This window comes from Oncorhynchus gorbuscha, linkage group LG22 (genome assembly GCF_021184085.1).
Source record: "Oncorhynchus gorbuscha isolate QuinsamMale2020 ecotype Even-year linkage group LG22, OgorEven_v1.0, whole genome shotgun sequence".
In the NCBI taxonomy this organism is placed as follows: Eukaryota; Metazoa; Chordata; class Actinopteri; order Salmoniformes; family Salmonidae; genus Oncorhynchus; species Oncorhynchus gorbuscha.
In genome coordinates, this window is record NC_060194.1 from 5,835,369 (window position 1) to 5,862,411 (window position 27,043).

The 27,043-nt window shown below is 42.6% G+C and overlaps 1 protein-coding gene, 1 non-coding gene and 1 pseudogene across 3 annotated transcripts in view; 1 reads left to right on the forward strand and 2 right to left on the reverse strand.

Moving 5' to 3' along the window:
- Window positions 1–4,851, reverse strand: part of LOC124010133 (heparan sulfate 2-O-sulfotransferase 1-like) — a 29,691-nt gene extending 24,840 nt beyond the window's left edge. The window contains exon 1 of the mRNA XM_046322498.1: window positions 4,381–4,851. Within this exon, the coding sequence (XP_046178454.1) occupies window positions 4,381–4,504 (124 nt within the window). The 5' untranslated portion in view covers window positions 4,505–4,851. The remainder of the gene's footprint in view (window positions 1–4,380) is intronic.
- A 363-nt stretch (window positions 4,852–5,214) lies between these two features.
- Window positions 5,215–25,370, forward strand: LOC124010138 (annotated as a pseudogene). The gene is made up of 5 exons (XR_006834372.1): window positions 5,215–5,370; window positions 8,711–8,878; window positions 23,904–23,967; window positions 24,313–24,362; window positions 24,701–25,370. The product of XR_006834372.1 is annotated as a selenoprotein F-like (transcript).
- Window positions 25,371–26,110: 740 nt separating this feature from the next.
- trnap-ugg lies at window positions 26,111–26,182 on the reverse strand. Its single transcript has one exon. It is a non-coding gene; the product is annotated as a tRNA-Pro (tRNA).
- Between the last annotated feature and the right edge of the window lie 861 nt (window positions 26,183–27,043).

Here is a 27,043-nt window from a genome sequence, read left to right on the forward strand (position 1 = left end):
GTTTATAAACAGCGTTTCTATTTACGAGGCTCTCAGCAAGCATAGCATGACTCCCCTCTAGAGTTACGGCCATTGGGGAAAGCATCCAGTCAGCCCCCCCTGCCCCACGTGCTAATGCACTTTACGTTTCTACAAAATATCTGCGCCAACCTTACCTGGCATAAGAGGACGCTAAGAATATGTTACCAGATAACACAGATGACGCTAGCCACAGGATACACAGATAGTTAAAGGCAGAGCTACCAAGCCACTAACAATATGCCTGGCAGACAATCTAAAGAATAGGAAACGTGATTCAACCTCTGAGTAAAGTAACAAGATTTGAATGACACAAGGGAGCAAAGCCATATAAATATACAAAACCTGCTTTCTCAATGTAGACAGAAGAAATGCCTCAGAACCTGGTTAGACAGCCAGGGGTGTCCATCATGTTGCCCTGCCTCAAACCATTTGACTACGCAACACAGTGCAGTGCTCCAGTATACAGAGACATTTGATCTGTGGATGGAACAAATCAGACATATTGCCAAGTCAACAAATTATTGGAGTGGGCCGTAACGCTGGCCTACTAGGCAGAGTATCCTCTGTTTAGTGTCTGTTCTTTTGCGCATCTTAATCCCTTCTTTTTATTGGCCAGTCTGAGATATGGCATTTTCTTTGCAACTCTGCCTAGAAGGACAGCATCCCAGACTCGCCTTGTCACTGTTGACGTGTGCAAAGCTGTCAAGACAAAAGGGTGGCCATTTGAAGAATCTCAAATATAATTTGATTTGTTTAAAACTTTTGGTAACTACATGATGCCATATGTGTTATGTCATAGTTTTGATGTCTTCCCTATTATTCTACATGTAGAAAATAGTAACAATAAAGAAAACCCTTGAATGAGTAGGTGTTCTCTGTCAGAGTGACTGTCTGTAGATTGATGAGGATTTTTATTTAGTTAATCCATTTTAGAATAAGGCTGTAACGTAACAAAATGTGGAAAAAGTCAAGGGGTCTGAATTCTTTCCGAAAGCACTGTATATTATGACTACATTGTGACATTTGTTTGGTTTTGGACATAGGCCGTTTAGGGGGGGTGGACACCATTTTTCCCCTCGAGGCAAGCCGAAGTCTGTAGCCGAAGCCCCCTCGTCGGCGAGTGGTCAACAGTAGGGTTTGATCAATGAAGTGCCTGTCGTTATTCAATGAGAGACGAGAGGCTTGGACTCGGGGGAACAGAAATGGAGTCCCTGGAGATGGTGGAAACAAGATGGTGGAAACAAGATGGTGGTTAGGAATAGTGCAGTATTATGATGAGGAGACGTGTACTTGGAAAAAGGAGAGGGTGAGAAGGTCTGAGAGAGAATAATAATAATAAATGCCATTTAGCAGACGCTTTTATCCAAAGCGACTTACAGCCATGTGTGCATACATTCTACGTATGGGTGGTCCCGGGGATCGAACCCACTACCCTGGCGTTAAGAGGGTGAGCTTGAGTCAGGTAAGAATGGTGGAAAAAGGGAGATGGTTTGTTAAAGAAGGGAAGAAAGTATAAGCAGAGGGTGCTGAAGACAGGAGGAGAAATGGAAGTGAATGAGGGTGAAGTATCGGAGACAGAGTCTTGCATCGAGGGTCAGGATAAAGATGAGTCAGACAGTAGGAGTTTAGTTTATGGAAAAAGTGGACTCTTGCCTGAGCCATTTGTGGTTTCACGGTGGGGGTCTTTTTTAAAATTGATTTGAAGTGAAGGTACCCAGAATGGGTCGTGATAATTGTCAAAGTTTCTGCTGGTTAGAGGGAGAAGGCGCTTGGAGTAAAACAAAATGGGGGCAAGACAAGTGAATTGTTTCGCTCTCAAGAAAAGGGTGCCAATGAAAGGAGTGATAACTGGGGTAGCAGTAAATATAAAACTTGACCAGTTGAACTGAAAGATTCCCAGTGTATGTGATGCGACGCAGAAAGAGTGGCGAGAGTGGGGAAACAGAAGAGCCGTTGTCTGATCTTTTGAGTTTTGAAATTGAGTCTTTGCCCACCAAAGTGAAGCTAGGATATAGACAGTTGAAGTCGGATGTTCCTAACTGTATGTGTTGGAGTCATTTTAAACTCATTTTTCAACCGTGCCGCAAATGTCTTGTTACCAACTAGTTTTGGCAAGTCGGTAAGGACTTCTACTTTGTGCATTACAAGTCATTTTTCCAACAATTGTTTACAGACAGATTTCACTAACACAATTCCAGTGGGTCAGAAGTTTGCATACACCAATTTGACAGTGCCTTTAAAACAACTTGGGAAATTCCCTAAAATGATGTCATGGCTTTAGAAGCTTTGGGAGCAATTTCCAAACGCCTGAAGGTAATACGTTCATCTGTACAAACAATAGTACGCAAGTATAAACACCATGGGACCCACTCAGCCGTCATACCGCTCAGGAAGGAGACGCATTCTGTCTCCTAGAGATGAATGTACTTTGGTGGAAAAGTGCAAATCAATCCCAGAACAACAACAAAGGACCTTGTGAAGATGCTGGAGGAAACAGGTACAGAAGTATCGACATAACCCGAAAGGCCACTCCGCAAGGAAGCCATCGCTCCAAAACCTCCATAAAAAAGCCAGACTACGGTTTGCAACTGCACATGGGGACAAAGATCGTACTTTTTGGAAAAATGTCCTCTGATCTGATGAAACAAAAATAGATCGGTTTGGCCATAATGACCATTATTACGTTTAGAGGAAAAAGGTGGAGGCTTGCAAGCCGAAGAACCCCATCCCAACCGTGAAGCACAGCATCATGCAGCATCATGTTGTAGTGGTGCTTTGCTGGTGCACATCACAAAATAGATGGCATCATGAGGAAATTATGTGGATATATTGAAGCAACATCCCAAGACATCAGTCAGGAAGTTCAAGCTTGGTCGCAAATGGGTCTTCCAAATGGACAATGACCCCAAGCATATTTCCAAAGTTGTGGCAAAATGGCTTAAGGACAACAAAGTCAAGGTGTTGGAGTGGCCATCACAAAGCCCTAACCTCAATCATATATAAACATTTGTGGGCAGAACTGAAAAAGCATGTGCAAGCAAGGAGGCCTAAAACCTGACTTGGTTACACCAGCCCTGTCAGGAGGAATGGGACAAAATTCACCCGACTTATTGTGGGAAGCTTGTGGAAGGCTACCCAAAACGTTTGACCCAAGTTAAACAATTTAAAGCCAATGCAACAAAATACTATTTGAGTTCATGTAATCTTCTGACCAACTGGGAATGTGATTAAAGAAATAAAAACTGAAATAAAACAATTATTCTGAAATGTCACATTGTTAAAATAAAAGTGGTGATCCTAACTGACCTACAACATTTTTTTTTAAATTAAATCAGGAGTTGTGAAAAACTGAGTTTAAATGTTTTGTTAAAAGGTGCATGTAAACTTCCGGCTTCAACTGTATATACACACATCATTGAGGTACGTTTTCCTGAGTTAAGTATCGCAAGGCTTCACGATGATTAAACTAGCCCTTGATCGTGACTAATTTCCATTACATATAAGAGTCATTGGACGAAGGCGTCTTCTGTAGTTTAAGAGCTGGTATGAACAAACACGCATCACTTGTGGTACGGTTTTGGAAGTATAAGGACCTTATCTTTCATATCAGCTAGAAATCATTTTCAAATCAAAAAGGTTTAAATAGATACACACCATTAAAGGGTTAGGGTTACCAAACGACCATATATCCATGTTACAGCGCTTGTTTACGTGACAAACAGATGGAAAACCGAATGGACTACCTGAGCTAATTACCTGTATGTTAACAAGACAGACATCACAAATGCATTGTCACTGAAACATACTATCAGCGGCAACTTAACAGTGTACAGTGAGTGTGTATTTTAAATTGGTTTAATGATTTTGATGTGATATTAAAGTAGAGGGCTATATGTTTCCAGAACCGTACAGCAATTGAGAATCAGTTCACATTTCAAATGGAGTATTTGTCCCGTTTTAGCTCCCAGAGCCAATTCACACTTTAAACAGAATATGTAAGGTCCTTGGACTGAGTAACCTTAGGCTCCTTTAGTCCAATATTGGGCTAAATGTAACCACGACTGCGTCCGGACATCAGTGCAGTTTAGTGTAAACGGCGTACGTGTATGGTCGGTATCTTCAGGCAAAAACACAAGACTGTAAATTGGATATGTAAATAGATAGATATCACACACTCACACCTGGGTTTGCCCTCAAAATGCCAGTTTGTCACCTCACAGGCAGAATTGCCACAACCCTAAAATTGACAACCATGCTGACAAACGCTTAGCAATGATTCAACCCCCATTGGATGTCAGACTCATTTTCCCTGGTGTAATTACCGGCTGCATGATTAACGTGGATAGTTAGAGGTCTTACCAAGCTTCACCCGAGACTCCTCCAGCTTCTGGATTTGGTTCTCCAAGAAGAACATGGCCACTGCGAATGCCAAAAGCGCCAGAAGCTGAAACTTTGGCGGCATCATGATCCTTAGAAGCCCCATTAAACAATCCAGGGAGAACAAGTCATTCCTTGTTTAGAAAATACAACATAAAAAAGGAAGTGAAACGTTGTCAATCACAGCGCGAATTTGTGTCCGTGTATGGCCCTGTGCATTTGAGTTGTTCTTGTCCAGGTGATTACATCCCTGGTTGTTCACGGGAACACACTCAGATGCAAATGATTTGTTTCTTAGGATAATGTACTCTCATAGAAGAGAACTGCATGAAACCTCAATACCGTCTTGACGTTGAGATGCCCCCCCCTCCTCCTCCTCCTCCTCCTCTTCTCACAAGGGTGTCAACAGAAACGGCCTTGTTGTACCTCGGTGTCTGCGATTCTCCCTCTCTAGAAGCTGTGTTCAGTTCAGTCCGCACGCCTATCTTCGTCGGATGATTTATATTAGTTACAAAATCCCTATTGGTGGAACCAACAGTCCACTAAATTGGATAGGCTTTTCATTGGTCAACAGTCAAGTGTGTTGTAACGGGATTGGACACATTTGAAACAGTTCTTGATCTTGGCTACAGGGGGCGGTGTCCACGTGCGAATGGAAATGTAACTGCGTCTGATCACAGAAGAAAAGTCAAAGGTGCCTTTCTGTTAGCCATATGAGAAGAGGAAGACAAATTACAAAATCACAACTTTTAGACAGACAATCAGATATTATTATTGCGAATATAAAATCACAGTGTGTTGAATGTAAAGAGAACCCCAAAAAAGCGTGTATATTGTAATTTACAGGACATCAGGCAGTTGGCAGTACTACTTCCTACATTTAATGGGTCCTCAATTTCCTTCCCTGACAAAGCAATCTCCAAAATGTCTGGGGAGGTGTATCTCCTGTGGCTTCTTTCTCTCATACAAACGGTAGGTTTAATCAACAAAAATAAGAATATCCACACGTATACATAGCACAGCGTTTACCGACAGTGTAGTTATCTTGAAACGAATGACGTGGTTTATCAAAAATCGCACCGGGTTTACTAAAGTTGATTCGTTCACCAAGCTAACGTTAGGAACAAATGACAAGACATCTCAAAACGTTAACCCTTACATACTGCACTTTAACGCACACCCGATTTAACGCGAGTTGTGATAGATGACGGACTGAAGTGACAAAGGGAAGAGCCAACCACGGCGAGACAGTCAGCAGCTGAGATTATGCAAACATTATAACCTCATTGTTGTACTTCTGTGAAGATGAACGCGATAATTTAAACTGGTTACATGCACACGACCCAATGATGTGTATATAAATTAATGTTTATGACCGGAATTTCCACAACACTACTTTGTGTTGGTAATGGAGAATGAAATGAAAGGAACTGTCCTGATTTGTCGTAGAAGCTTGCTAAAAAAACTTGAGATGAACTGGTCTCTGTAAAATGGTATGGAATCAGCTTGATCCCCTCTGTCAGGTAGTCCTGGGGCACGGTCCTAGGGCTCAGGTCCTCCGAGAGAGAGAAAGAAAGAGAGAATTAGAGAGAGCATATGTGGGGTGGCCAGTCCTCTTCTGGCTGTGCCAGGTGGAGATTATAACAGAACGTGGCCAAGATGTTCGAATGTTCATAAATGACCAGCATGGTTGAATAATAGTAAGGCAGAACAGTTGAAACTGGAGCAGCAGCATGCCATGCGATTATCTGAGGACAGTGCCCCGCATACAAAAGCATAGAAACATTTTAAGACCAAGTAAAGAAATTAATCCTCGGGTTGTCTATTGTCTAAGTAATCGATAATATTTCAACCGGACAATAGCGTCTTCAATAGAAAGGAAAAACGACAAACGGCACGCAATCGGGTCACGCGCTCAAAACAGATCTGGTTCATTCTAGACTCCACTGAAAGAATGGTCTCATTCTTCCTCATTATTCAGAATACAAGCCTGAAACCATGTCTAAAGACTGTTGATATCTAGTGGAAGCCATAGGAACTGGAATTTGGGTCCAATCCAAACACATACTGAATTTAATAGTAAAGTACCCACATCAAAAATATCCCACTTCCTGGATGGATTTTCCTCAGGTTTTCGCCTGCCATATCAGTTCTGTTATAATCACAGACATTATTTTAACAGTTTTGGAAACCTTAGTGTTTTCTATCCAATACTACCATGCATATCCTAGCTTCTGGGCCTGAGTAACAGGCAGTTTACATTGTGCACCTCATTCATCCAAAATTCTAAATACTGCCACCTACCCAAGAGAGGTTAATGTTGATGCCTCTATCATCGCCAAGCCTATCTCAGACCTTTTTAACTTGTCTCTCCTCTCTGGGGAGGTTCCCATTGCTTGGAAGGCAGCCACAGTTTGTCATTTATTTAAAGGGGGGAGATCAAGCTGATCCTAACTGTTATTGGCCTATTTCTATTTTGCCCTGTTTATCAAAAGCGTTGGAAAAAAGTCAACTGACTGGCTTTCTTGATGTCTATAGTATTCTCTCTGTTATGCAATCTGGTTTCCGCTCAGGTTATGGATGTGTTAGTGCAACCTTCCAGGTCCTCAATGATGTCACTGTTGTCCTTTGATTCTAAGAAATGTTGTGCTGCTAATTTTATTGACTTGGCCAAAGCTTTTGATAAAGTAGACCATTCCATTCTTGTGGGCCGGCTAAGGAGTATTGGTGTCTCTGAGGGGTCTTTGGCCTGGTTTGCTAACTACCTCTTTCAAAGAGTGCAGTGTATAAAGTCAGAACATCTGCTGTCTCAGCCACTGCCTGTCACCAAGGGAGTACCCCAAGGCTCAATCCTAGGCTCCACACTCTTCTCAATTTACATCAACAACATAGCTCAGGCAGTAGGAAGCTCTCTCATCTATTTATATGCAGATGATGCAGTCTTCTACTCAGCTGGCCCGTCCCTAGATTTTGGGATAAACTCTCTACAACAAAGCTTTCTTAGTGTCCAACATGCTTTTTCTGCCCTTAACCTTGTTCTGAACACCTCCAAAACAAAGGTCATGTGGTCTGGTAAGAATAATACCCCTCTCCCTGCAGGTGTGATTATTACCTCTGAGGGTTCTGAGCTCGAGGTAATCAACTCCTACAAGTACTTGGGAGTATGGCTAGACTGTACACTGTCCTTCGCTCAGCACATACCAAAGCTGCAGGCTTAAGTTAAATCTAGACTTGGTTTCCTCTGTCGTAATTGCTCCTCTTTCAACTCAGCTGCCAAACTAACCCTGATTCAGATGACCATGCTAGATTACGGAGACGTAATTTATAGATCGGCAGGTAAGGGTGCTCTCGAGTAGATGCTGTGAAATTGTTTGATTACTTGTTAGATATTACTGCACGGTCGGAAACTAGAAGCACAAGCATTTCGCTACTCTCGCATTAACATCTGCTAACCATGTGTATGTGACCAATAAAATTTGATTTGATTTACCATTCGGCCATCAGATTTGCCACCAATCACTGCACTCTATACGCCTCTGTAAAATGGTCATCTCTGTATACCTGTTGCAAGACCCACTAGTTGATGCTTATTTATAAACCCTCTTAGGCCTCACTCCTCCCTATCTGAGATATCTACTGCAGCCCTCATCCTCCACTTATAACACCTAGTCTGCAAGTCACATTCTGTTAAAGGTCCCCAAAGCACACGCATCCCTGGGTTGCTCGTCTTTTCAGTTCGATGCAGCTAGCGACTGGAACGAGCTGCAACAAACACTCAAACTGGACAGTTTTATCTCAATCTCTCCATTCAAAGACTCAATCATGGACACTCTTACTGACAGCTGTGGCTGCTTTGTGTGACCTATTGTTGTCTCCACCTTCTTGCCCTTTGTGCTGTTGTCTGTGCCCAACCATGTTTGTACCCTGTTTTGTGCTGCTACCATGTTGTGTTGCTACCATGTTGTGCTGCTACCATGTTGTGTTGCTGCCAGTCTGGTGTTTTAGGTCTCTCTTTATGTTGTCTCTCTTGTCGTGATGTATGTTTTGTCCTTTATTTATTATTAGTTGTTTTTACCCCCATCACCGTAGGAGGCCTTTTGCCTTTTGGTAGGCCTATCCATTGTAAATAATAATTGGTTCTTTACTGACTTACCTAGTTAAATAAATAAAAAATGAATGAGATTCCTCCACATTACTGATTGGTATGCCAGCCCATACTCTATCTTGTGACACTGTTGTGGCTAAATTGAGATGCATTTAAGAATAAGTGATGTGACAACCAATCCAACGTTTCCCATTGTCTCCTGCTCAGCTGTCAGCATATGGAGCCAACTTGTCCTCAGAGTCATGCAGGGAGCTGGGCTTTTCCAGCAACCTCCTGTGCAGCTCCTGTGACCTGCTGGGGGAGTTCAGCCTGATCTCCATCCAGCCTGTCTGCAAACAGTGCTGCCAACAGGAGGTCAATATGGAGTCCAGGAAGGTAAGACATTAGGCTGCATTGTTTATCTATGGGTATATCAATTGTTGTTGTTTCTGTCCATTCATCTGCACTTACTGGAAAATCATTTTCAGGTGAAAATAATGTGCTGGAAGCTCATCAATAGCCTGAGTTTCACCCGGTCAGTCCTTGATTTTTTTTTTTTTTTGCATTTAGTTGTTACAAAGTGGGATTAAGATGAACTTAGTTGTTTTTTTTGTCAATGATCTACACAAAATACTCTGTCAAAGTTGAAGAACAATTTGAGCATTTGAAAAAAAAAGGATAAAAAAACTATCTTGTATTCAACCCCCTGAGTTACAGTAGATGGTATCGAGTACAGTATATACATATGAGATGAGTATGTAAACGAAGTGGCATAGTTAAAGTGGCTAGTGATGGTACAGAGCAGCATAGGCAAGATACAGTAGATGGTATTGAGTACAGTATATACATATGAGATGAGTATGTAAACAAAGTGGCATAGATACATGTTAGAATAACAAATAAAAGTTACAAGTCGTTAAAGAGCAGCAGTAAAATAACAATAGCGAGACTACACAGGGGGGTACCAGTACAGAGTCAATGTGCGGGGGCAGCTGTTAGACTAGTTAATTGAGGTAATATGTACGTGAAGGAAGAGTTATTAAAGTGAGTGTGCATAGATAAGAGAGTAGCAGTGGTGGAAAATAATGGGGGGGGGGGGGTGGGGGCACTGCATTTGATTAGATGTTCAGGAGTCTTAAGGCTTGGGGGTAGAAGCTGTTAAGAAACCTTATGGACCTAGACTTAGCGCTCCGGTACCTCTTACCGTGCGGTAGCAGAGAGAGCAGTCTATGACTAGGGTGGCTGGAGTCTTTGAGAATTTTTAGGGCCTTCCTCTGACACCACCTGTTATTGAGGTCTTGGATGGCAGGAAGCTTGGCCCCAGTGATGTACTGGGCCGTACGCACTACCCTCTGTTGTGCCTTTTGGTCGGAGGCCACGCAGTTGCTATACCAGGCAGTGACGCAACCAGTCAGGATGCTCTCGTTGGTGCAGCTGTATAACTTTTGGGGATCTGTGGACCCATGCCAAATCTTTTCAGTCTCCTGAGGGGGAATAGGTTTTGTCCTGCCCGCTTCACGACTGTCATGGTGTGCTTGGACCATTCTAGTTTGTTGGTGATGTGGACACCAAGGAACTTGAACGTCTCAACATGCTCCACTGCAGCCCCGTTGATGAGAATGGGGGTGTGCTCGGTTCTCTTTTTCCTGTAGTCTACAATCATCTCCTTTGTCCGGATCATGTTGAGGGAGAGGTTATTGTCCTGGCACCACACGGCCAGGTCTCTGACTTCCTCCCTATAGACTGTCTTGTTGTTGTCGGTGATCAGTTGTTGTTATCGGCAAATGTAATGATGGTTTTAGAGTTGTGCCTGGCCGTGCAGTCATGAGTGAACAGGGAGTACAGGAGGGGGCTGAGCACGCACCCCTGAGGGGCCCCTGTGTTGAGGATCAGCGTGGCAGATGTGTTGTTACCTACCCTTACCACCTGGGGGGGCCCGTCAGGAAGTCGAGGATCCAGTTGTAGAGGGAGGTGTTTAGTCCCAGGGTCCTTATCTTATTGATGAGCTTTGAGGGTGTTGAACGCTGAGCTGTAGTCAATGAATAGCATTGAAATCATCTCCCAGTGTCTGGTGGAAAGCCGACTGAACCAGGGTTTTGCCTGTGCTTAGCTTCATTCCATTTTATTTATTTCTATCCTGAAAAACTCCCCAGTCCTTAACGATTGCATACCCATAACATGATGCAGCCACCACTATGCTTGAAAATATATAGAGTGGTACTCAGTAATGTATTAGATTTGCCCCAAACATAACACTTTGTATTCAGGATTTTTTTTAATGTTTGCAGTGTTACTTTAGCTTTTTGTTGTAATCAGGACGCATGTTTTGGAATATTTGTCTTCTGTACAGGCTTCCTTTTCACTCTGTAAATTTGGTTAGTATTGTGTAGTAACTACAATGTTGTTGCTCCATTCTCAGTTTTCTCTTATCACAACCATTAAACTCTGTAACTGTTTTGAAGTCTCCATTTGCGTCATGGTGAAATCCCTGAGCGGTTTCCTTCCTCTCCGGCAATTGGGTTAGGAAGGACCCCTATATCTTTGCAGTGACTGGGTGTATAGGTACACCATATAACATGTAAGAACTTCACCATGCTCAAAGGGATATTAAATGTCTGCTTTTCTTTGCAAGATATTGGAAACCTCCCTGATGTTTGTGGTTGAATCTGACTTTGATATGTACTGCTCAACTGAGGGACCTTACAATTATCTGTATGTGTGGGGTACAGAGATGAGGTAGTCATTCAATCATTGTAAACACTATTGAACATAGTGAGTCCATGCAACTTATTATGTGACTTGTTAAGCAAATATTTACTCCTGAACTTATTTAGGCCATAACAAAAGGGGTTAAATACTTAATGACTCAAGACATTTCAGATTTTCTTTATTAATTGTAAAAATGTTGAAAAACGTAATTCTACTTTGACATTATGGGGCCAGTGACCAAAAAAACTACATTTTTAATTCATTTTAAATTCAGGCACAGTAACACAATGTTTTGAGATAGTCAAGGTGTGAATACTTTCTGAATTCACTGTATATCAGCACATACCTGGCTCCACGATGGGGCAAAAGGGGGCGTAGCTCCCTCAGTTGAAACTTGTGCCCCCTCAGTTTTATGTCCCTGTATAAAAATAGAAAAAAAGTTTAAATGAATGAGTGACAGGTTAGCGAAGAGAATACCGATTTTTATTTTTTTTGCGCCGTCAGCACAATGGACAGAGCGCCCCACGATGTGTGTAGGGGTGCTATGGAAAGCCACTGGGGCATAGAGTTTCCGTTAGCAGGTAATTGTTGGCTTTTGGCCAATAAAATAAATTGTCTGGGGCTGCTCTGCTGCTGAGGAGAGAGTGAAAGCGAGAGAGGAGCCTTTGCCTAGGCTAGTGTTGATTGCAAAGATGGAGCCCGTTTTCATTGAAGTGAAACAAAAGTTAGAGTACTGCGTATCGTGAAAAGCCTACAAGGCAGGGCTCCAGACTACAACCCTTTAGTCCCGTTTTACGACCTTTTGACAATCAATTAATTGGTTGCATTTGTGTGGGCTGTACATTCACCTCACTAAAAACGGCCTATTTTTCTTCCCGGAGGCTAAAACCATGATTTAAAACAGTAAACTACTTTATCGTCGTGATTCCTGTAACGAAAGTGTCTGCCTGCCCATGTACCTGTTTCGCCGGAGCCTGCTGCTGTGTCGAGAGAGTCACACACTCTCATTTCCCAGAGAGACAAATGCTCCTTAAGTGTTATGATTGAGTAACATTTTAAAATCCAATTTCTGGGGAAACGCAGCTATCCTCTTGTCACAGCTGGAAAGAGGATGCTCTCAGCTCTTAGTTGGATAGCAAATGTACTGTTAGATTCATATATTGCTACTGTGTGTGGGTTTTATCTTTTAATTTGTGACCCACAGTGCATTCGGAGAGTATAGTACCACCAGAGATTCAGTTATATGGATTTTTGTCCATATTGCTCAGCCCTGTTTATTATTAGTTCGCTGTAGTCTATGATTGCTGGGAAGATAATCTTTGGGTCTTTTCACCATTATCAGCTGACCAGTGGAGGCTTCTCAGAGGAATTTCATAACAATTGTGAAAACATTAAAGTCATCCTTTTTAGATAAAACTATCAAATATATTCACTACACCAAATAATTGATTAATACACAATGTTTTTGCAATGGTCTACTAGAGGTCGTCCGATTTAATCGGAATGGCCGATTTCAAGTTTCCATAATAATCGGTATTTTTGGACACAGGTTTAGCCGATTTAATATATATATATTTTTTTATGTAATATTACACACAGTTTTATTTAACTGGGCAAGTCAGTTAAGATCTCATTCTTATTTTCATTGATGGCCTAGGAATGGTGGGTTAACTGCCTTGTTCAGGGGCAGAACGACAGATTTTTACCTTGTCAGCTCGAGGATTCAATCTTGCAACCTTACGGTTAACATCTCTAAACCCTGATGGGATCCTCTTTCTAATAGAGGCCATTGAACTCGGTTTTCTCATGCAATTGCATAGCCTATAGAATTGTTGTGCAACATGACCTCATGGCCTCTCTTTTACATGACATTTGCTTTGATGTCAGAGTGATTAGAGAGACAATAGTGAGGAGTAGCAGGTTTGGTAGGCTACTAATGACCATCCGCGTCAGAGCTTGCAGAAGCCTAATTACCGTGACTAAACGGACACGTTGAATTTGACTGCCATCATGACTCGTGACCGCCGGTGTGGCAGTAATACGGTCACACTTGAACAGCCCTACTCCCTCATCTTAAACGGCAACGACCGCCACTGCAGCTTACGTGCCCCTTACGTGTTTGAAACTTGGTAAAATGTTGCAGTTAAAGCAGGAGCACCAAATCAAATCAAATTGTATTTGTCACATACACATGGTTAGCAGATGTTAAATGCGAGTGTAGCGAAATGCTTGTGCTTCTAGTTCCGACAATGCAGTGATAACCAACAAGTAATCTAACTAACAATTCCAAAACTACTGTCTTATACACAGTGTAAGGGGATAAGGAACATGTACATAAGGATATATGAATGAGTGATGGTACAGAGCAGCATACAGTAGATGGTATCGAGTACAGTATATACATATGAGATGAGTGTGTAGACAAAGTAAACAAAGTGGCATAGTTAAAGTGGCTAGTGATACATGTGTTACATAAGGATGCAGTCGATGATGTAGAGTACAGTATATACATATGCATATGAGATAAATAATGTAGGGTAAGTAACATTATATAAGGTAGCATTGTGGCTAGTGATATATTTACATCATTTCCCATCAATTCCTATTATTAAAATGGCTGGAGTTGGGTCAGTGTCAATGACAGTGTGTTGGCAGCAGCCACTCAATGTTAGTGGTGGCTGTTTAACAGTCTGATGGCCTTGAGATAGAAGCTGTTTTTCAGTCTCTCGGTCCCAGCTTTGATGCACCTGTACTGACCTCTCCTTCTGGATGATAGCGGGGTGAACAGGCAGTGGTTCGGGTGGTTGATGTCCTTGATGATCTTTATGGCCTTCCTGTAACAACGGGTGGTGTAGGTGTCCTGGAGGGCAGGTAGTTTGCCCCCGGTGATGCGTTGTGCAGTCCTCACTACCCTCTGGAGAGCCTTACGGTTGAGGGCGGAGCAGTTGCCGTACCAGGCGGTGATACAGCCCGCCAGGATGCTCTCGATTGTGCATCTGTAGAAGTTTGAGTGCTTTTGGTGACAAGCTGAATTTCTTCAGCCTCCTGAGGTTGAATAGGCGCTGCTGCGCCTTCTTCACGACGCTGTCAGTGTGAGTGGACCAATTCAGTTTGTCTGTGATGTGTATGCCGAGGAACTTAAAACTAGCTACCCTCTCCACTACTGTTCCATCGATGTGGATAGGGGGGTGTTCCCTCTGCTGTTTCCTGAAGTCCACAATCATCTCCTTAGTTTTGTTGACGTTGAGTGTGAGGTTATTTTCCTGACACCACACTCCGAGGGCCCTCACCTCCTCCCTGTAGGCAGTCTCGTCGTTGTTGGTAATCAAGCCTACCACTGTTGTGTCGTCCGCAAACTTGATGATTGAGTTGGAGGCGTGCGTGGCCACGCAGTCGTGGGTGAACAGGGAGTACAGGAGAGGGCTCAGAACGCACCCTTGTGGGGCCCCGTGTTGAGGATCAGCGGGAGGAGATGTTGTTGCCTACCCTCACCACCTGGGGGCGGCCCGTCAGGAAGTCCAGTACCCAGTTGCACAGGGCGGGGTCGAGACCCAGGGTCTCGAGCTTGATGACGAGCTTGGAGGGTACTATGGTGTTGAATGCCGAGCTGTAGTCGATGAACAGCATTCTCACATAGGTATTCCTCTTGTCCAGGTGGGTTAGGGCAGTGTGCAGTGTGGTTGAGATTGCATCGTCTGTGGACCTATTTGGGCGGTAAGCAAATTGGAGTGGGTCTAGGGTGTCAGGTAGGGTGGAGGCGATATGGTCCTTGACTAGTCTCTCAAAGCACTTCATGATGACGGAAGTGAGTGCTACGGGGCGGTAGTCGTTTAGCTCAGTTACCTTAGCTTTCTTGGGAACAGGTACAATGGTGGCCCTCTTGAAGCATGTGGGAACAGCAGACTGGTATAGGGATTGATTGAATATGTCCGTAAACACACCGGCCAGCTGGTCTGCGCATGCTCTGAGGGCGCGGCTGGGGATGCCGTCTGGGCCTGCAGCCTTGCGAGGGTTAACACGTTTAAATGTCTTACTCACCTCGACTGCAGTGAAGGAGAGACCGCATGTTTCCGTTGCAGGCCGTGTCAGTGGCACTGTATTGTCCTCAAAGCGGGCAAAAAAGTTATTTAGTCTGCCTGGGAGCAAGACATCCTGGTCCGTGACTGGGCTGGATTTCATCTTGTAGTCCGTGATTGACTGTAGACCCTGCCACATGCCTCTTGTGTCTGAGCCATTGAATTGAGATTCCACTTTGTCTCTGTACTGACGCTTAGCTTGTTTAATAGCCTTGCGGAGGGAATAGCTGCACTGTTTGTATTCAGTCATGTTGCCAGACACCTTGCCCTGATTAAAAGCAGTGGTTCGCGCTTTCAGTTTCACGCGAATGCTGCCATCAATCCACGGTTTCTGGTTAGGGAATGTTTTTATCGTTGCTATGGGAACGACATCTTCGACGCACGTTCTAATGAACTCGCACACCGAATCAGCATATTCGTCAATATTTCCATCTGACGCAATACGAAACATGTCCCAGTCCTGGTGATGGAAGCAGTCTTGGAGTGTAGAGTCAGCTTGGTCTGACCAGCGTTGGACAGACCTCAGCGTGGGAGCCTCTTGTTTTAATTTTCTGCCTGTAGGCAGGGATCAGCAAAATGGAGTCGTGGTCAGCTTTTCCGAAAGGGGGGCGGGGCAGGGCCTTATATGCGTCGCGGAAGTTAGAGTAACAATGATCCAAGGTTTTACCACCCCTGGTTGCGCAATCGATATGCTGATAAAATTTAGGGAGTCTTGTTTTCAGATTGGCTTTGTTAAAATCCCCAGCTACAATGAATGCAGCCTCCGGATAAATGGTTTCCAGTTTGCAAAGAGTTAAATAAAGTTCGTTCAGAGCCATCGATGTGTCTGCTTGGGGGGGATATATACGGCTGTGATTATAATCGAAGAGAATTCTCTTGGAAGATAATGCGGTCTACATTTGATTGTGAGGAATTCTAAATCGGGTGAACAGAAGGATTTGAGTTCCTGTATGTTTCCTTCATCACACCATGTCCCGTTAGTCATGAGGCATACGCCCCGCCACTCTTCTTACCAGAGAGATGTTTGTTTCTGTCCGCGCGATGCGTGGAGAAACCCGTTGGCTGCACCGCCCTGGATAGCGTCTTTCCAGTAAGCCATGTTTCCGTAAAGCAGAGAACGTTGCAGTCTCTGATGTCCCTCTGGAATGCCACCCTTGCTCGGATTTCATCAACCTTGTTGTCGAGAGACTGGACATTGGCAAGAAGAATGCTGGGAAGTGGTGCGCGATGTGCCCTTTTTCGGAGTCTGACCAGAACACTGCCGCGTTTCCCTCTTTTTCGGAGTCGTTTCCTTGGGTCGCTGCATGCGATCCATTCCGTTGTCCTGTTTGTAAGGCAGAACACAGGATCCGCGTCGCGGAAAACATATTCTTGGTCGTACTGATGGTGAGTTGACGCTGATCTTATATTCAGTAGTTCTTCTCGACTGTATGTAATGAAAACTAAGATGACCTGGGGTACTAATGTAAGAAATAACACGTAAAAAAAACAAAAAACTGCATAGTTTCCTAGGAACGCGAAGCGAGGCGGCCATCTCAGTCCGGCGCCACTCTATTCTTAACAAGCCTTCGAGTACTCAAATAGACTAAAAGCTGATTTCAGGTGGTGGAGTACAAAACTGTCATTTCTGCTTGATTAAACTAAGCCCACGTGCTGTGGTATCCTAGCAACACTACTTAGGAGAGCAAGCCTACAGAGAGCAGTGTGAGCAGCAGCACACCTCACGTCACTTCTTGATTATTACCTCAGTCCTGTGATGTATAATTATATGCCACTTGGCAAACACTTTTCCTGAAGTGACTTACAGTAAGTGCATACGTTTATACCCTGTATGGGAACCTTGAAGAGCGCCACCCTCTTTGTCAACTGTGCCACAAACGACAACATGTACTGTAAGGCTGTGGTTGCCATTTTCCATGTTGAGCTAAAAACATCCCATTTCTGCCCCTCGTCTTAATCCTTAGGAGACCTGGGAGATGGCACTACTACATTCTGCTGCATTATTAATATTTGCGAACGTACTTTGTGTTGTTTTAATGAGCCTCGGCGAGCATAGAGGACATTTTGTCAATCAAATCTCTCTGTTTGCCCAGAAATTATCTTTCAGTTGCACCTACGGCCCTACTGCCTCTCTGCCGGCTCATATTACTGTCGCTCCAGTTCCATTAGTGGAGCAAGCCAGCAATGGCCTTTTGGGTTTTGGCCCATTCTAATGAGTTTTTACTCAAAAGGGTTTTAGAAAATGCCCCAAAAAATGGGCATGACATTAGGGATGGGCATGGTTATTTCAATATGGTACTACTACTATGGTACTTATACCATGGTATAGTCTGACTCATGAAAATGTACCATGGTTTTAGCCTTGAAGTATGGTGTTACTGCCATGCACAATAATAATAATGTTATTGCTTAATTTTATACCATGGTAGTTGTGGATCATGGCTATTCCATGGTTTTAACCTGCATTATACATTCTGCCATGGTAATGCGTAATTATGAAAAATGGTACTAATAATTATCATATGGTACCATCTTCTATTAATTGTGCGTTATCGAAGCACAATGGCAGTATTAATGCATTAAATAAATACCCCCCCCCCCCAGGTCAAAAGGGTTGGTATTGTATTGAATAATTTCTATAATAGTATGGGCACATTTCTGATGAAGTCGGAGGCAGACTACTATTATTGGTCCTAGTTTGTCTGTAACCTCAAAGATAACGGGCAATTGTTGCTGTGAAAAAGGGGTAGTAATTTCTGTGTTAATAGTACTGTTTTTGCTCATGTTTGGGTTTCCTGTGGAGGGAGGGAGAGACCAAATTTTTGGGCAGGTTGTAATTTACAGTATTTATAGTCCAGGGGTGTTGTGCTTGTTTTGGCCCGCAGAGGGAGCCGCTCCCTCTCGTCGTTGCATCACGCGCTCTCACGCTAACCTGCCTAGTAAGTGAGTCAGTTGAATGAGAGCCAACTGAAAATTGTGTTGAAGAGGGAAGCACCAGGTAAACTATTTCCTCAAGGACCCTTCTATTTCCTCAAGGACCCTTCTATTTCCTCAAGGACCCTTCTATTTCCTCAAGGACCCTTCTATTTCCTCACGGACCCTTCTATTTCCTCACGGACCCTTCTATTTCCTCACGGACCCTTCTATTTCCTCACGGACCCTTCTATTTCCTCACGGACCCTTCTATTTCCTCACGGACCCTTCTATTTCCTCACGGACCCTTCTATTTCCTCACGGACCCTTCTAAAAAAAAAAAGCCTCCAACGGAGGCTAATTCCGCGTCCTCACATAGAAGAGACTGAAGCGGAGCACACAGGCCTGCTGCTGCACATGTTGCCTGAAATCGATGAGTTTCTCAAGTTCTCCAATGCAGAATATGCACAGCTGGGAGGACACACGGTGGCTTCTGGATTTAGCTCTTCTCACTGACCTAACTTGCATGCTTTAATGAATTGAGTGTAGAGCTGCAAGGAAAAGGCAAACGTGTCATCAACATGATCAGCTCTGTGAAACACTTTTTAAAGGCGAACTACAACTGAGAACTACAACTGAGAACTACAACTGAGAACTACAACTGAGAACTACAACTGAGAACTACAACTGAGAACTACAACTGAGAACTACAACTGAGAACTACAACTGCTCACAAGAAAGCTGCAACGGAAGGACCTGCACTTTCAACACATGCATTCAGAACTTGAGCGTCAGGATACAGCAGTGCACGTTAACTGGAAGTCCTAGAGCATCTCATCATGAGTTTGACAATCGTTTCACTGACTTTGCTTGAGTCTATTGCCGCTTAAATGTGCTTGCCGTTTGGCACAGACATAATGGGATCACTTTTTCAGTTGGACACAGCTATAGCAGAAACTGAAATTCTCACCCTTCAAGATGACATTCAGCTGAAATCCAGGGTAACCACTGAGATGAAGAGTTCTGGGAGCTACTGCTGGAGGAGAAGTATCCCAACATAAGATGTGCTCTCAACCTACCTCTTGAGTCTGCATTTTCTCATATGAAGATAAAGTCCAAGTCCAGATCTACTATGACTGATGGCCACCTTGTTGTGGCCTGCAGGAGACCTGCAACAAGCTGCTACAGCCCTGACTATGAAAAACGACTTGCCTCCACCCAATGCCAAAAGTCACACGAAGGTAGGAAATTAAATGAGTTGCACTTACCAGAGATAATACGGTAGACATCAAGAAAGCCAGTCAGTTATCGAAAGTGTTGGAAAAACTTGTCAATAAACAGGACAAAACAGAAATAGGCCTATAACAGTTAGGATCACCTTGATCTCCCCTTTTAAATAAAGGACGAACCGTGGCTGCCTTCTAAGCAATGGGAACCTCCCCAGCGAGGAAAGACAGGTTAAAAAGGTCAGAGATAGACTTGTCGATTAGAGGGGCAGCAACCTTAAAGAAGAAAGGGTCTAAACCATCTGATTCAGATGTTTTTTTTTTTGTCAAGTTTAAGGAGCTCCTTCAGCACCTCGGACTCAATGACCGCCTGCAGGGAGAAACTTTGTAGTGGGGGGAAAAGAGAGAGGACCATTGGGGCTAGTCACATTAGAAGGGGTGGGAGGTGAGGAAACGTTGGATGGGCAAGTTTTTCCAAACCTTTTGATTAACAGGGCAAAATAGAAATAGGCCTATAACAGTCAGGATTAATCGCCCCTTTTAAATACAGGATGAACCATGGCTGCCTTCCAAGCAATGGGAACCTCCCCAGAGAGGAAAGACCGGTTAAAAAGGTCAGAGATAAGTTTGTTGACGATATGGGCAGAAAAACCATCTGACCCAAATGTTTTTGAGGTCAAGTTTAAGGAGCTCCTTTAGCACCACCTTTGACTCAGTGACCGCCTGCAGGGAGAAACTTTGTATCGGGGCATGGGAAGAAAAGGGAGGAGCATCGGGGCTAGTCGCATTAGAAGGGGTGGGAGATGAGGAAATGTTGGGCGGGCAAGGAGGCATGGCTGAGTCACATAGGAATCCTGACTTAATGAAGTGGTGATTAAAGAGCTCGGCCATGTTCTTCTTGTCAGGAACAACCACATCAACTTTAACCTGTTAGTCCTACCCACACCGTATTCGGTAGCGTAATCATAGCCTCAAGCTCATTACCATAACGCAACGTTAGCGATTTCTAAAAATCGCAAATGAAATGAAATAAATATGCCTATCCTCAAGCTTATCCTTTTCTTAACAATCCTGTCGTCTCAGATTTTCAAAATATGCTTTAGAACCAGAGAAAATCAATAATTTGTGTAAGAGTGGTGATAGCTAGCTTAGCATTTAGCGTTAGCATTTAGCACGCAACATATTCACAAAAACCAGCAAAGGGATCAAATAAAATAATTTACCTTTGAAGAACTTCAGATGTTTCAATGAGGAGACTCTCAGTTACATAACAGATGTCCAGTTTTTCCTGAAAGATGCTTGTGTAGGACACAACGTTCCGTTTTGTTACTATGCATTTGGCTACCGAAACTAACCGAAAATTCAGTCACCTACACGTCAAACTTTTTCCGAATTAACTCCATAATATCGACTGAAACATGGAAAACGTTGTTTGAATCCATCCTCAAGGTGTTTTGTCATATATCTCTTCATTGAAATGCCATTCCTGGAAGCCTGCATTGTTCTCAGATTCGGATGGAAAAATACTGGTACCTGACTTTTGCGCACCAATTTCCACACAGACACCGTGCGGGACCCCTGGTAAATGTAGTCTCTTATGGTCAATCTTCCAATGATATGCCTACAAATACGTCACAATGCTGCAGACACCTTGGGGAAACGATAGGAAGTGTCCGTTCATTCCTGTCGCATTCACAGCCATATAAGGCGATCATGGAAAACGTGCCATCAGAAATCCTGTTGATTTCCTGGTCGCTCAAACATCTTGGTTTTGCCTGTAGGTTTTGTTCTAAGGCACTCACAGTGAAAATCTTTGCAGTTCTGGAAACGTCAGAGTGTCTTCTTTCCAAAACTATCAATTCCAAGCATAGTCGAGCATCTTTTCGTGACAAAATATTGCGCTAAAAACGGGCACGTCTTTTTATCCAAAAATGAAATACTGCCCCTATAGTACTAACCGGTTAAGGGGCATGGGCAGCTAAGCTGCTATTTTTTTGGTTCAATAACAAATTACATTTTTAGCTAGTCATGTTACCCAGCCTAGTCAGTGGTAGCTAGCTAGGTACAAATTTTGGATGGTACAGGAACTGAAAAGGAATAGGCTACTCAAAGAGATGCTTCAAAGGGTGTGTGTGTGTGTGTGTGTGTGTGTGTGTGTGTGTGTGTGTGTGTGTGTGTGTGTGTGTGTGTGAGAGAGGGAGAGTGTGTAGCCCTATGTTTGTAAAGTTATTTGAACAGTACAGATGGTTAGTGTGTTCATAACATTGTTGGACAAGTTATGTTTATTTTCCCTATAGTCACATTTCGAATGCCTGAAGCTTTAAGTACTGATGACGTTTAATCGCGTGCACACACCTTTAAGAACATTGATAGGGACTAGGCCTACTTAAACATTGGGGGACATTTTAAAGCTGCAATATGTAACTTCTTGGGCGACCCGACTCGATTCACATAGAAATGTGTTTACAGATCTGTCATTCTCATTGAAAGCAAGTCTAAGAAGCGGTAGATCTGTGCTTCCTGTTCTTAAGTTTAGTTTTTGTATCTTTTACTTACGGTTTTGTACACAAGCTTCAAACAGCTGCAAATACAATTCTTGGTTACTGAAAATAATTTAACAGTAGTTTAGGTGGTACAATGATTCTCTACACTATACGTTGCTATTTGAAATGATTCAAAATTTCACTGCCAGGAAATGGCAGAGGGTTTTCTGTATATTGCACCTTTTTAATAGCTGTATGTTAGTGATGTTTGTGTTTATGGTGAAAATGCTATAAAAAAAATCTGATGTAGATCATTTTGTTTTCACCCCTTACAATCAAAGCATAGTATGTATGCCTGTAACTCAATGCCGTGCTTTGTAAATAGAATAATCTTTCTTTAGTGTCAAATTTGAGCAAACTTTTTCTTTTTTTTAATGATTTACTAATACTTTCCAAGTGGGAAACTCGGCCCTCGTCTTTCTACAACAAGTTTCCAATTCTGAGTTCAGACTTGTCTTGAAGGACTGATCTCTTGTATGTCGTCACTTATAAACTTGACGCTCTTAAAGTGTAAAATGTTCAATGTAATGCATCTCAATAGGTAGTATGTAGAAACCTAATGACAAATGTTTTTTTAATCATTTTTGCTTTTTGTAACAAATGTCTTTACAGGGTTAAATATTAGTTTACAGGGCACATGTGATTTCAAACGTAGCTAAAAATGTTTATTGGTTAAATCTCAATCAATTTAGAAATCCTATTTTCTGGTGCTCCTAAACATTGTGTGGTGCTCCTAAACATTGTGTGGTGCTCCTAAACATTGTGTGGTGCTCCTAAACATTGTGTGGTGCTCCTAACTTTTTAAAGTTGTGAGCACCAGTTCTACCAATGGAAAATGTTCATTTAGTCTGTGTCCAAGCCTTTGTCGATATGCTCAACAAAACTGTGACTTCCTCCCATGCAGTGTGTTGTGAGAATACATTTTGCTGTCCTGGCTTAAAAAAGGAAGCAATTTAATTTCTGTTCCCAGTAACAGTGTGCCTGTGAAATACTGCTGTGACACTCCAATTTCCGCTGTTGTGCTCCTAAACATTGTGTTGTGCTCCTAACTTTTTAAAGTTGTGAGCACCAGTTCTACCAATGGAAAATGTTCATTTAGAGCCCTGTCTGTGTCCAAGCCTTTGTCGATATGCACCCATAATCAACAAAACTGTGACTTCCTCCCATGCAGTGTGTTGTGAGAATACATTTTGCTGTCCTGGCTTAAGGAAAAGGAAGCTTGCTGGTGTAATTTAATTTCTGTTCCCAGTAACAGTGTGCCTGTGAAATACTGCTGTGACACTCCAATTTCCGCTAAGTTATTGTGTTTTGGTGTGGAGCTTTGATTACCAGCGGGCCACAAAGCTGCCATCCGTCAAAACCCTTCCATATGCAGAGGCTCACAGTTTAATGACCCTGATGAAGAGCCTTGTCTACCATGTTTATGAATCAGAATGCCCAGAATCACATTATCCCGACTCACCGCCAGGAGCTTCACTGTGGGTGGGCATCAGTGTATATAAAATATGAAAATTCAGGAAGGTAGTTGGATTTTTTATTGGCCGAAGGATTTGGAAGATAAATCTCAGCATTGGTTTAGGACAAAGGTGCTCCAATTCTCGAGGGTCGTAGTCCTGCTGTTTTTTTTTCTTTGTTCTTCCTTTCTCCCTGGCAATTAGTGAATGAATTAATATCGTTGACTGACCACTGATTTGCTAGTTACCACGGCGTAATCAAGTATGTTTAAAAAGGCAGGGAGGAGAACTAGCTTGTGGCCCTTGACGTCTGGGGTCATTATGCTGGTTTTAGTGATGAGCTGATATATTAGTCAAGTTTCTTCTTCTTTTTATTTTTATTGATGTGAGCTGAGCTCCCAGGTCTTAGTCTTCCTCCAGTAGAACAACATGGACATCCTGAGCCGCACCCTGACCAACCACACACTACAGGACTTAACACAGTGCTTTCCCCTCCACAGCTCTACCCTGGGGCCATCCTGGAAGTGTGTGGATGAAAATTGGGGAGGTTCCCTCAAGTCCAAGGTGAGTTGTGTCAACGTGTTGTCGCGGGACCACCCATCTTGTAACTCTCTTATTGGTGTCCGTTGTCATCTTGGTGTCCGTTTGCTGTGAAGGGTCTGTTATTGTAGCCTGTCTTTGTATGGGGTAGAGCCTCGGAGCTCTCTGCCTTACGGCACCGTTTGTGCCTCGGACAGCTGTACGCTCGCGTTCACAACTGTGGTCCCTTTTAACTTGATTACCCGAATAATGTTTTCCCAACGGTTTCTGTATACAAGCTTTGTGCAATTTTTTTTTAAAAAATAGAACTGTCCCTCCAATTGATTCATTCATTAGACCTTTGATATTGTTGACCTTTTGTGTCCACAGCTTTTGTCAGGTCTGACAAGCCGAAGATGTTCAAGGGTCTTCAAATTAAGGTACAACAAGAATTGTAGATACTCTTGCCTGTTGAGTACAATTCATTAGTTGAGTTAAATACAAATAAAGAAGTGGTTGTTTCTCCCACAGCTTTTTTTTATACAACTTTGGAATGAAAATAACCACATTGTCTTGAACATGATCTCCTGTCATTATGGAATGAACCCTATGGATAAGAGCGTCTGCTAAATGACTTAAATGTAAATGTATGCCACACCATATGGTTTCAATATTACACCGTATAGGGAGTTTTTATTATCTTATAGGTATTACAATGGCTACTTTGTTTGGCTGTAGTCCTGATAGTCCTGTGGTTTTTGTGTTTTTTTTTTTTCAGTATGTGAGAGGCGCAGACCCTATACTAAAGCTGCTGGACGATAACGGGAACATTGCTGAAGAACTCAGCATCCTCAAGTGGAACACGGATAGTGTGGAAGAATTCCTGAGCGAGAAGTTGGAAGTATATAATACCGATTTGTAGTACTCATCACCAGTTTTTTTGTGTTTTTGGATTTTGTTTAAAGGTACTGCACTATTGTACTTTATTTTTGTAGTACCTGAAAATCATGAACTTTGAACTGACATTATGTGCCAGGATGTTAAACGGCTGTTTTATAGATTTGTAAAGTACCTGAACTTACCTGCAAAATACCTGGCATTAACATCAAAATGATTGGAATGAAGTTGCCAAAGAAAGACTGAAGATGTTCACTGCTCGTTACCTTTTTTGTTCTCCCATCTGTCAGTTTTCTCTGTGGTTTCATTTTTAAAAAACTTGTGTCATCTTTGGGTGGGTGGGGTCCAAGTCGTTCACTTCATGCAGATGTTTCGGGGAGGAACACATTAGTGAAGGCCTCACAGTAAACCACATTTTGGGATGTGAGACCTGATGTCCCTGTGTGTCACTCTGGGCATCTTGCAGTGGAGAGAGACTGGATTCCCCAGTGTGTGATTTAGAATTGGGGAGGAAAAACACTGCAATTTAATAAAATGTCTCCATGTTATTATTTTTATGGGTTGTGTCATCTGTTCGAGGACACGCTGCATTTAATTAATTGTGCTGTGTTGCATATTTCTGGTAGTCTGACACTCACGAAAACCGGAAAGAACTGTATATGTCTGATATGGAGGGTAGCTTTGATTTGGCAAAAGGTGTAACATTCATGCCATCTAGTGGAAGAAAATAGTATCACATGACCCCCATTTTCTCAAAAACACAACAAAATAGAGGTAGGATATCTGTCCACATGATGAAGCATGTATTTTAAGGTTGCAAAAATGACATGAACTCATTTTCGACCAAATGAGCAGTTACTGCCGTTTTGCTTGGTAGGGCAGATTAGGCCTACAGGTCATTTGTTTCACTGCACGCGATTGCAGTACTGAAGAAGGCCAGAAGAGATCAGTTATAACAACAGTCATTCATTGAGCTATAATACAGCAAGTAAGCTGTACATTTTTTTTAATCAACATTTGCAAATAGGTAAACGTGAGGTTAGATCCACCCATGTGCTATTTCTTAGACTAGACATTTATTTTCAAGTGTCATTAGCCCTACTTTCAGTCTTAGAGGTCAGGGCTGGCAACATAATCAGTAAAGCAACCTCTAAAAATACATTCCAGATCAAGATGAATTCATGGACAGACGATGCAAATGTTAGAGGGAATAAATGTTTATGATAATTGTCCTTGCTACAAACATACCGAAAATGTTGAAAAAAATGTGAGGACTACGGTGGCAAAATACGGGCTCGTCCGGGATTTGAACCCGGGACCTCTCGCACCCAAAGCGAGAATCATACCCCTAGACCAACGAGCCACTTACAATAACTGTCGACGTCAATGTATTACTACCAAGAGCATGACACTGTTTGTCTGGAATGTGTTCATCGTTGTTGTCTAAACATTTATCCGGATGTTGCCGGTAAATTAATAGCTTGGAAAATACATACTTTCCTTTTTTTATTATGAAGAAAACCCTGGCTTTACGTACCTCAATTTCACCCAACTTGCCCTAATATCTTGTAAAAAAATGTTTTGTGCACAAATTCTACCTCCGAAGTTTTACGAGCTTGTTGATTAATTTCCTCATTACCGCGAGAAAGCTTGCTACATTGTTACGCTGGCTAAAGAAGATGAGATACGTAAGTACACCTGAGCAGTGTTCGAATACGGTATACTACATACTTAATGAGTACATACTAATTGTTCATTTTAGTATACTGTAAACGAACGGTATCGTTTCAGTTGAGCACACTCGCGCTTCGCCTGTCTACCGGAAGTTGATGCTGAACCCACAATATAAGCTTGTTTTTCTCAAATTTTTGTAAACATTGTAAATGTAAACAAACAATGTATAGCCTCATAACATGGTTAAAACGATAATTTTGATATCACGGATGGTCAGTCCTTGCAGCCATCTGTCAATTACAGTTTTTATTTAATTTTTTACAATCGCTAGGACCCATTTCCTAATACTTAGGTCACTTTTTCAAATCTCTTCACACAGTTCCACTAACCAACTTTCAGCTCGGCACAGCAGTTACTTTCACATCCAAAACGCACTAAAACTACCAAAACACTTCATACATGTCTCAAATCAGCTCATTCTTCCATAACACTAGCAAAGGTTGTCACCCAACAAGCACACTTTGTCATAAAACAATGACCTAAACAACAC